The 10736-nt window shown below is 53.1% G+C and overlaps 1 protein-coding gene across 1 annotated transcript; it reads left to right on the top strand.

Moving 5' to 3' along the window:
* The first annotated feature begins 1800 nt into the window (after positions 1 to 1800).
* PNMA8B (PNMA family member 8B) lies at positions 1801 to 8333 on the top strand. Its single transcript, XM_068993099.1, is given in 11 exon segments — positions 1801 to 1804; positions 6210 to 6270; positions 6509 to 6747; positions 6750 to 6856; positions 6858 to 7075; positions 7077 to 7239; positions 7241 to 7385; positions 7388 to 7514; positions 7516 to 7586; positions 7589 to 7928; positions 8066 to 8333. Coding segments are annotated over 11 exon segments (1743 nt in total).
* The last annotated feature ends 2403 nt before the right edge of the window (positions 8334 to 10736 follow it).

The following is a 10736-nucleotide window of genomic DNA, read 5'->3' as shown; positions in this document are numbered from 1 at the left end:
GAAATAGTGGAGGCTCTGAGCAGTAGCTGAAGGTCTGACGGTGCTACGTGAGCCGGTTGGAGTGTCTGCAGGTTGTGGCTCCGCCTCCACCAGGCGGCGCTCCAGGGTTGCTATTTGACGCACCTGCGAAGGTGCCTCTCCAGAGCTCAAGAGCGTGAGCGAAATAATTTGCTCAAATAGATTTAGTTCCAATGTAGGGGGCTGGAGTTCAACACTAACAGCAAGAACGATAACTTATTTATAGATCTCAATACATGCGCGCTGATTATTTAAATGCAAGTGTAGGCGCTCTTATTGTACCCATTTTACAGATGGGAAAACAGATTCAGAGAAGGTAGATGACTTGCTCAGAGTCACCCAGAGCTGGAATATTGGCTTGACTCAAGTCAGGTCCGTGTGATTCCAGAGTCTCTGGCTGGACGCGTTCTTTGCTGTCTCCCCAAACTCTGGAGGGAGAGGGGAGGGGAAAAACTGGACGTGGAGGAGTGAGGGCTGGGGAAGTGGCCAAAGATGAACTGGTGCAGAATGTTAGGGACCCGAGGTGCTGGGATGGGGACTCAGTATTGGGACTCGCAGTGGTCTCTGCATAAGTTGCCCCCATTGCAATCGTGGTCAGGTGTGGGTGATAGCCGCTGATTCATAACCTCAATAGGACTTGCAGAAGGGTGTGGGGGGTTTGCTGGGCACCAGCATGCCACAGCCTCTCCTATCTTCTTGACGATGGTAAAAGAACGTGATCCCCATTTTCAGGGACATGAATGGAGGCATGGAGAAGTTAGTTACCAGCCCAAAGTAGTAAGGATGGGACAGGTGTGTGCTGGCTAGTTTTTGCTGCATAACAAACCACCCCAGAGTTTCCCTGGTGGTTCAGCTGGGAAAGAATCTGCCTGCAATGAGGGAGACCAGGTTTGATCCCTGGGTCAGGAAGATTCCCTGGAAAAGGGATTGGCAACCCACTTGCCTGGAGAATCCCATGGACAGAGGAGCCTGGCAGTCCGTGGGGTTGCAAAGAGTTGGACGCAACTGAGCCAATAACACGGATACATACACAAACCACCCTGAGCTCAGTGACGTAAAACACAAAGTGTTTTATTATGTTCATGGAGTCTGTAGGTCAGCATAATGAAAAAGCACAGTGGGCATGGATTTTTTTCAGTTTTGCAGTGTCTGGTGCCTTAGCTGGGGTGCCTCTAATGACTAAAGTCTGGAATCAGCTGGAAGCTTCATCAGTCATGTTTGGTGCCCCATCTTGGATGATCTGAAGACTGCGCTTAGCTGGAGATGTTGACTTGAACACATACACTGGTCTCTCTATGTGGGCTGGGCTTCCTTGCAGCATGGCAATTATGCTTCAAGCAGGAATGTCCTGGAAAGGAGGTCTCAAGAGCAAATACTCCAAGAGAATTGGGCAAAAGCCTTATAATTGACCTTGGGAGACCCAGCATCACTTCTGCCATAAATGTTGAGGCAGTCACAAGCTTGTCCAGGGTCAGATTCAAGAAAAGGGAATGTGGACCGACCCCACTCCTAGATGAGGATCAAAGAACTTGTCGCCTTGCTTTAAAACTGTCATCAGTGTCTCTTCTTGGAGGAGTGGACAGGAAAAAGGAAAACTGTGATGAATGACCATCTTGAAACCCTGCTCAGCAGGTAGGAATTACAGACAAGATATATAACTGGTATTGCTCTCAGACACTTTACCACCAGTGCTAAAAAAGTGGGCAACACTGGGGAGTTTGGGATTGACCTGTAGACACTGCTATATTTAAAGTGGATAACTGGGACTTCCCTGGCGGCCCAATGGGTAAGACCCAGAGCTTCCATTGCAGGGGGCACAGGTACAAGTCCTGGTCTGGGAACTAAGATTCCACATGCCACACAGCATGGCAAAAATAAAATAGATAAGCACTACTGTATAACACAGGGAACTCTGCTCAGTATTATGTAACAACCTAAATGGGGAAAGAATTTGAAAAAGAATATGTATGAATCACTTTGCTGTATACCTGAAACTATCACATTGTTAATCAACTATACTCCAAAATAAAATGAAAAATTTAAAGCAGTGAGAAACAAATGGAAATAGATACCATACAAGGAATTGTGCAAACATAGCATAAATGCCCCCAAACAGCAATGCACATTTTGCAAGAACACATGAAAAGAAAAAGACAGACATGAAAACGTACAAAGCAAAAAGAGTCGTCCAGGTTGATGGAGGAATGGGAGGAGGGTGAGGATCAGATGTCATTTTAAAGACACGGAAGCAGGTGGAGTTGACAGTTCCTTGGATCTAGATGTCCTGAAAGGCATGCCACCAGCCACTGAGATCCAGACACTAGGCAGTGAAATGAATTTTGTTTTGAGGATCTGCTGTGGTGGTTTCCCTGGTAACCACTGGAGGGAGAGATTGAAGAAAGAGGAGCAGAAAGACTATGGAGTGGGGACAAAGAAGCAGTGAACTTCATTCCCATGATTCAGTTATAACCTGCGGGAGAAACGCTACCAGTCACCTTTTTCTTATCTGAGGGCCCTAGGGTACCTTGTGTTGTACCAACTCAGCAGTGTGTGTCTCCAACTCAGTGGTTCTGGAATTTCTTGGTCTCAAGATATCTTACATTATTAAAAAAATTCATCAAGGACCCCAAAGAGCTTTTGTTGCTGTGGGTTCAATCTGTCTATATTTACCATTGGAAGACTGTCAGCTGAGCAATTAGAAGTATTTACTTATGAACTTGTTTAAAAATAGCACTAGCAAACATGTTACGTGTTCACCCAAATAACATATGTGTAGCTATATTTTCCAAAACAAAAACAAATTGAGAAGAGTGGCACTGTTTTTATCTTTGGGGAAATCTCTTTCCTGTCTGACTCAACAGAAACTGGTTTCTCATACCTGCTTCTGCATTTGTTCAGCTGCAATATATCGTGTCAAGTTGCCTCTGAAAAATTCCAGTGAGCACTCATGAGAGAATGAGAGTGAAAAAGACAGATAATGTGTGAGCAGTACTATGAAAATGGCGTCGATCTCACGGACCCCCTGAAAGGTCCTCGCGGGTTCCCTGGGGGTCCCACCACCGCACTTCGAGACCCTCTGCTCCGATAGTGCTGCTGCTGGTGTTCACTCACTGAGTCGTATCCCACTCTTTGAGCCTCCCCGGGACTGCAGCACGCGACCTTCCCTGTCCTCCCCTGTCTCCCGGAGTTTGCTCAGACTCATGTGCATTGAGTTGGCGATGCTGTCTGACCATCTCATCCTCTGCATCCACTAGTCGGCCTTCTTAACAAGCAGGCACAGTGTTTGGCCTCAAACACAGGGAGTGGGAAGAATTTTGCAGAACTTTTAATAAGCTCTCTCTCTCTTTTTTTTCCCCCAGCTTGGAGGCAGTGGCTAGGCCAGTCACGGGTCCCATCTCTGTCCAACAGAGCATCCTAATTCCAGGACAGATATCCAGAGAGGGGCTAGGCAGGACAGATTGAGGTTCCCAATGCCCTGTCTGGCTGATCCTTGCTCTCTAATTTTCTACTCGGCTTCTGGGACCATGTTCCCGCTCTGCTCTGGCTCACTCTGCTCCGGAGAGAAATGAGGGAGAATTCCATCTGCGGCCAGAAAACGGAACAAAAATCCATTGCACCTGTCTTTCGGGAATAAACGTGGGCTTAAGTACGAAGAGAAACTGGAATTATGCAAGAAAGATGGCGGGGGCCTAGAATAGAAGCTGCCATAATCAGTGGTGATGAAAACCACTTTTAAAACGATGCTGTGTGTGTGTATGTTACATGGAGTTAGGTTCTGAGCTGAGATCACTGTGAACTGATTTTTTTTGTATAGGTGTGAATGCCTGGAGGGATCCCCAAAAGTAGGGGAAGATGTGGATCGGTTCAAAGTTCATGACTGTTCCTGGCGGCCTACACACAGGATTCCCAAATGGGGCACTAAACGCTTCAGGTGCCCAGATCACGTTTACAAACTGCCCTCCAGAGGTCAAACTGCTGTTAATAGAAACTCCTGAAATATACGTCAGGGACTTGCCTCTGAATCTTAATCTCTTTCTACTTCTTCACCCCTACCACCACCAGCTGACAGCCATTGGTCTGTTTTCCACATCTGTAACTCTGTTTCTGTTTTGTTGTGTTTTTTCATTTTTTTATTTGTTTTTAGATCCCACATATAAGTAAAATAATACAGTATTTGTTTTTCTCTGACTTATTTTGCTCAGCACAATACCATCTAGGTCCATCAGTGTTATCTCAAACGGCAAGATTTTTTACTTTTTAAAATGGGTCTTTAAATAATAAATTCCATTATATTTAGTGGGATATTACTCAACCATATATATATATATAAAATCTTCTTTATATATAAATACATGTGTAAATACTCTATATATTATAATGTACAATAAAGATGAAGGAATCTTGTTTATCCATTTTATCCATTCATCTGTTAATGGGCACTTAAGTTGCTCCCATATCTTGGCTATTGTAAATAATGAATAATGTAAATAAATGAAAATCTATTCCTAAAATTCATTTCCCCTGTTTTTTACATATTGAAGGTAGCCGTTAGCAAACTTATGTATTACACACGTGGCTTGCCTTGGGGGCTCGCATTATATTTCTTTCAGACCACACTGCTCTAGAGAGAAGACTGACACCCATTTGGTGGAAAGGAAAGGAAAAGGGAGAAGCAGGGAAAATGAAAGCTGGGGGGCAGGTAGGAGAGTGAGTAAGCAGTTTGGCTTGTCCTAGAACCGGTTGCCATGGTAACCTTGCAATAATAAACTCTCTTCCTACATTAAAAACAAAACAAAAATGAAGCGTTTTGGTTTCTTTTTTTTAAAATTTCCTTCTTTATATATTTATTTGACAATTAATTGTATATATTTATATTAAGTGATTGTATAAAGGGTCAAGAAAGAATGAATTCCCATTGCCATCTTTCAAGGAGCACCAGCTCTGGGCCAACCTCTGTTCCAAGGGCTTTCGTGGATCATCCTGTTTAGTCCCCATGAGGATCCTATGAAAGTGAAAAGTGAAAGCGTTAGTCACTCAATCATGTCTGACTCTTTGCCACCCCATGGAGTGTAGCCTGCCAGGTTCCTCTGTCCATGGGATTTACCAGGCAAGAAGACTGGAGTGGGTTGCCATTGCATTCTCCAGGGGGTCTTTCCAACCCAGGGATCAAACCTGGCTCTCCCACGTTTCAGGCAGATTCTTTAACATCTGGGCCACCAGGGAAGCCCAAAGATCCTATGAGTAGGGTTAATGGTTATGTCCATTTCACAGAGGAGCAAACTGAGGTGTAGAGAAGCCCAGGAAACTTCCCAGAGTCATGGTGAGGGCAGCAGCGGAAACCCAATGGCTGGGCCACAGTGCCTGATTCATGTAGAGTTGGGGTGAGGGTTAGCAAGGATGATAAAGGGGAAGTGTGTTCCCAGTAGCTATGACATTCACCCATCCCAGCCTGTGGACCCAGTCAGGATCACGGTCTTCTTCCGGAAGTGATGTCTAATCTCACTGCTGATCACACCCACACAGGAACCATATGCAAAAACACACAGTTAATAGTAGGTGCATGGTTATGGCTACAGAAACATCTGTAAGAGCGAGGCCTCACTGAGCGAGGCCAGACGCCATCAGTGAGGGCTGTGGACCCTAAAGGATGCCAGCACCTCGCAGCCGAGGCCTGTGTATCCCTACTGAACCGATTTCCACTGAGTGAGGCCTGAAAACTCTGGGCGTGGCTTGCACCTCAAGAGTGAGTCCTGGTTCCACCGTGGGCAGCCAGAGGCTCTTGATCTAAGTCTCTGCAGCCTGAACCCCACCTGTACACGGTGGAAGGCTGGAAGCGTCTACCCCTGAAGGAGATCGCGGGTCTCCCTAACTGCTGTCTCGCCCCCTGTGATTATGGCCTTTGGTGTGTGGTGGGGGGCTCATCACTGATGGTGATCCCAGCTCCCAGAGCCTTCCTTTGCTTGGGCTCGTCTAGAGCTGGATCCCTTCAGACCCCAGCAACTGCGACCCAGGCTGCAGCCCTGGCGTTGCCATGGTGACGCGGCCCAGCAGGGAGCAGGGGCGAGCCTGTGTGCGCAGGCTCAGGGCCGAGTAGCCGCCTCCGCGCGGAACTGCAGAGACTGAGCGGAGGCCGCATGGCCAGACGTGGCCCCGGCGCTGCGAGGGGGACGCGCCTCTCCCCGCGGCTCTAGGTGCCGACCGCGCCGCCCTCCCCAGCAACGGGCCCGGGCGCCGCCGTGTCACCCCGCCTCGGTCAGGCACAAAGGGCGGAGCGGAGGGGCCGGTGGCATCTCTGGATTTGCCACGCAAACTCCCTGTGGGTGCTAGGACCCCCATGAGGAGGGGGTTAGCCTCCCAGGAGCAGCAGGAGCCCGAAGGTCACGTTCATCTGAACCTGAACTCCAGGACCCACGGCGCTGTTCCAGGGTGGCATTTGCCCAGGGCCCCGCAGCCCACGTGCGCCTCGGGCTCCCTCCTGCTCCGCGATCAGGGCCAGAGGCACCGTGGCCACGGGCCCTTTGGGGGGACTGGTGCAGGGGGCTGGCCCTGTACGTGCACGGGGCCTCCCAGAAGACGTGGAGCCGGCGGCCATCCAAGCGGTCCTGCAGCCGGTCTTCCTGCCCCAGGGCACGTTCGGGCTGAGGAACGCCAGGTCCATGAGGGTCGAGAAGGCCAAAGCCACCGTTATGGAGTTTGTGGAGAACATTAATCACAGCGCCATCCCCGGGGAGATCCGGGCAGGGACGGCGTCAAGAGGGTTCTGTGCAAGGAAAGCGCGGAGGACACGAGGGTCCTGAGGCAGATGAGACGGTCGCTGCTGGATGAACTCCCTTCCTCCCGAGGCGGCAGTGGCCAGGGTCTCTGGGGACAGGTCCACCCCTCCCGATTCGGAGACTCAGCCTCGGGGGTCGGGGCCGACGGTCAGGGAGGCTGACCCCGCTCCTGGTGCGGCTAGAACGTCCGGTCATCGAGATCGTGGAAACGGAACCAGAGGCAGCAGGTGGACACAGACGGGCAGAAGAGGGACTGTGCAGGGCGGCCATCCACATCGGGAAGCGGGATTCGGAAGACTCTTCTGAGGAGAGCCTGGGGCTCGCGATCCAGGAGATGGACCGGGAGGACCAAGGCGGGGATGAGGGTCATAGCATGCTGCAGGCCTCCGCGGAGGAGTTCCTTAGGTAGTGGGCCCTCCAGAGCCAAGGAGATGATGGGCAAGGTCCTCCGTGAGTTCTTGGCCCTGGCAACGGTGATGGACAAAGCCAAAAAAAGAGGAGAAAGATTCCCCTTTCGGGCGGGGGTCGACTTATCGGCCATTCTGGCAGTGGGAGACGCGTCTGATGAGGAGACTTCGGACAGCAACGCCTCCCAAAGGAGTCCCGGGAAAACGGGGATCAAGAAAAAGAGAGGGTGGACAATCCTGAGTTTGTGGCCCTTGTGGCTCATACAGACCCCTCTGCCCAGGACGAGGTGTTGAAAATGGCTTCTGGGATGGAGTCGCTGGGCTGAAGGACAAAGAGGACAAGAGGCCCTGCTCCAGGTCTTGTCCGTCAGGGCCGAGGACACCTCCGGAACCGCGTGAAGGTGCAGGAGGCGGGCTGCCAGGTGGCCGCCGTGGTCCTGAGGAAGGCCAGCGACAACACCTGCTGGAATGAATGCGTCTCCCCACCAAGACTGAGCCCCAGACCCCCTTCAAGGGCAAGAAGGCTCCCCGGGGCGCTCTCGGGAGCTGGGGGGGATGAGAGAAAGAGGGGGGGCCGAGGGCTCCTGGAGCTCGCAGCGCTCCGGGGGACCTACGACGTGGCCGAGGTGATGGAGGAAGAAAAGGAAAAGGCCTGGGAGGGCCGGAGGTTGAAATTGTCCAAAGGCCACCTGGGGGAGGTCTTGGCGCTGCAGGCGGACCGCAGGAACTGGTAGTCGGAGGAGGCGTTGGAGAGGGTTTAGGACACAGGCTCGGAGGAGGCGTCGGAGAATGCGGAGAGCGGAGTCCGAGTCTGAGGACCAGGAGTCTAGGAAGCGCCTGGACCAAGCGGGCCCGCACGGCCTGCAGGGCCCTGGGTCGAGCAGGCGGCGTCAGCTCCCGCCCCATCGGGGAACACACAAAACCCGAGAGGAGGGGAGCGGCGGCCAAGCCTGGAGGGGCGCCCTCCCGAGACGAAAGCCCAGGAGGCGACGGCGGGAAGCAAGAGCAGGAAGGGGCGCGCGGGAGCCGGGACGCAGGCCGAGGCCGGCCCAGGGCTCCGCCGCCCGCGGGCTCCAAGTCGGCGCGTGGGAAGAAGACTGGTTGGGGCAGGAGGCTGCACCCCATGTGCCGCTAGGGCCGCCCCGAGGGGGCGAGGCTGCAGCTGCCGGTGGGGCCTCAGCTCGGCGCTCCCTCCGCCCTCCCCGCCGCGGTGGCAGCTCTGGCCGAACCATGCATTCCCTGCTCTTCTCTGCGCGCCGCCCACCGCTCGCTCTCTGGTCCTTTCAGTCCCTCCTTTGCAGGTGGCGCGAGCGATCCTGACGCAAGAAGAATGTAACTGTAATGAGCGCCCGCGGAGGCAGCAGCCCCAGGTGACGGGGCGGTCTCAGGGCCCACCCAGCGGGCTTGGCTTTGGGTCTCCTGGCTCAGCACAGGGGCCAGTGTGTCCGCGGACACCGGGCACCAGGGGAGGCCCGCAGTGCCGGGCGTTCTCTCTTGTTCTCCGTGGAGCCCCGATGCCTTCCAGACTCATGCTTCTGGCCAGCGTCTGTGAGCCTCTGTTCCTCATTCCAATCTGATGGGGGCTGGCCTGTGTGATGGAGGTTCCAGCCGGGCAAGAGGAGTGTCAGGGTGCAGCTGAGCCAGGAAGCTGAACCTCCTGCTCGAGTGGGAGGAGAGGATTCCAGGAAGAGAAGCCTGAGAGGCAGGGGGCTGTGCTCCTGGGGGAGGGGAGAAGAGGTGGGGGAGGGGAAGGGAGAGGTGGAGACCAGGGCACCAGGGGCAGGGGAGGAGGGGAAGGAGAGGGAAAGTCCCTGAGCATCTGAAGTGCAACTGGTACAAACACACCAGCTTCTCAGGGCCAAGGGCTCCTGCTGGTGTCCACAGGCTGAATCTGACACTCGACCTGCAGTGTTTTCAAAGAATGGGACTTCTTAGCAACACTTTCAATTTGGGACAATTCACATACGGTGTGTTGGCTTTTCTCTGCAGTACCAAGCAGTGCACCTCCCCCTAGATGTCCCACCAGCTCTCCCCTACCCACCTCCCGTGGTGTGACAGTCCCCTGGGCGCTGGAGGGAAGGGGTGAGGCGGGCGGTTGCCCGGTGGAAGCGCACTCAGGAGGCAGAACATCCCGTGCAAAAGCCCCAAGCCACTGTGGAGATTAGGGTTTATTCATGTGTAACTCTTGAAGCCTCGGGTGCCAGGATTCCCTGCTGGGCATAGAGGGACCATGTCTCCAAACAGGCCACCTGCCTTCACAGGGCTGCCCGTCTAATTACATTCCACGTGACTGGAGTTGTGAACTCTGCCGAGGTCCCTGGGGTCGGAGCGTGCAGACATGCCGAGAGCGTGTCCCCTTCCCGGTCCTGGGACCCCTAGGAAGAAGCTGTCCCGCCCCTCGGTCTGCTCAAACGGAGAGAGGGGCATCCTGAGATTCTCGGGAGTGTCATCTGGTCCTGAAACGGCCCGGAGGGAGAAGCCAGACACCGATAAGCTTTTCCCACTGTCAAGTTCTCTAGGGTCCGGAGCCCACGAGGCCCCGCCTTCCTCATTGCAGGCTCGGTCTCACACAGCATGCCCCGCCCCGCTGAGAACTAGGCCTGCGGAGGAAGCGTCCACCTAGGCAAGCGCTGTCGTGGCCTGTTCATCCACTAGGAGGCGCCCTAAGATCAATAGCTTAAATCATGAGCGCCATTACCCTTCTTGGGGTCCACCGCTTTGAAGTTCCGCCTGTTTTCTAAATGCCAGGCAGCCCAAAACTGACTTTCTAGTAAAGCTGCAAAGTAAGGTCCTGAGACCAACTGCATCCGCATCTCCTGGGAACTTCTTAACAATGCATATTCTCAGGCCCACCCCAGACCTACAGGTCTACTGAATGACGTCTAAGAAGTCCAGGCCAGGACTGCAGCCTGTAGGGAGGACCCAGCTGGGCTTTAGCCCTACCTCTAAGAATTTCCCTTTATCCGGCCTCTATCGAGGCCGGGGCATGGTTATTTGCTGTCTGTTTTCCCCCACGTTAGGGGGACACAGACAATACAGAGAGAAGTCCCCCAGCTCCCAGGGTGTGTAGCAACCCGATTATAAGCTCACTGTAGCAACTTGATACACTGCTCACTACCACACCACAATCCAGTTCTTTGGCTTGTTCCTAGTGCAATGATTTTTTCCCAGTGTATCCGGTGACCAAGCTGCCCCAGATTCTTGGGCCGCATAGCCTGCTCTAGCAATTCACAGCTCTGATGTGAAGGGCCCCTGAACCCACACGTTGGACATGTTTCCCAAATTATTCTTCTGTATGTGGTAACCAAGAAGGGATGAAGCATGTAAACTGCAGGACCTGGACCCACCAAGTCTGCAGAACCCAGGTGGGAGTGGCAGGAAAAGTGACTTTAACACGGGTAGGCATCACGGACGGTGGGAGTAAAGGGGACACGAGGCTGTGACAAAATCACCCCGGAGCATTTTTCAGTTGCCAAGCCAGAGCCAAGAAATAAGCTGGTAAATATTTTTATTTGCATGTTGACCTGCGCCCTCTTTT

Source organism: Capricornis sumatraensis, chromosome 20 (genome assembly GCF_032405125.1).
Source record: "Capricornis sumatraensis isolate serow.1 chromosome 20, serow.2, whole genome shotgun sequence".
Classification (NCBI taxonomy): Eukaryota; Metazoa; Chordata; class Mammalia; order Artiodactyla; family Bovidae; genus Capricornis; species Capricornis sumatraensis.
Note: the sequence above shows the minus strand (reverse complement) of the source record. Positions and strands in the feature narration are given on the sequence as shown.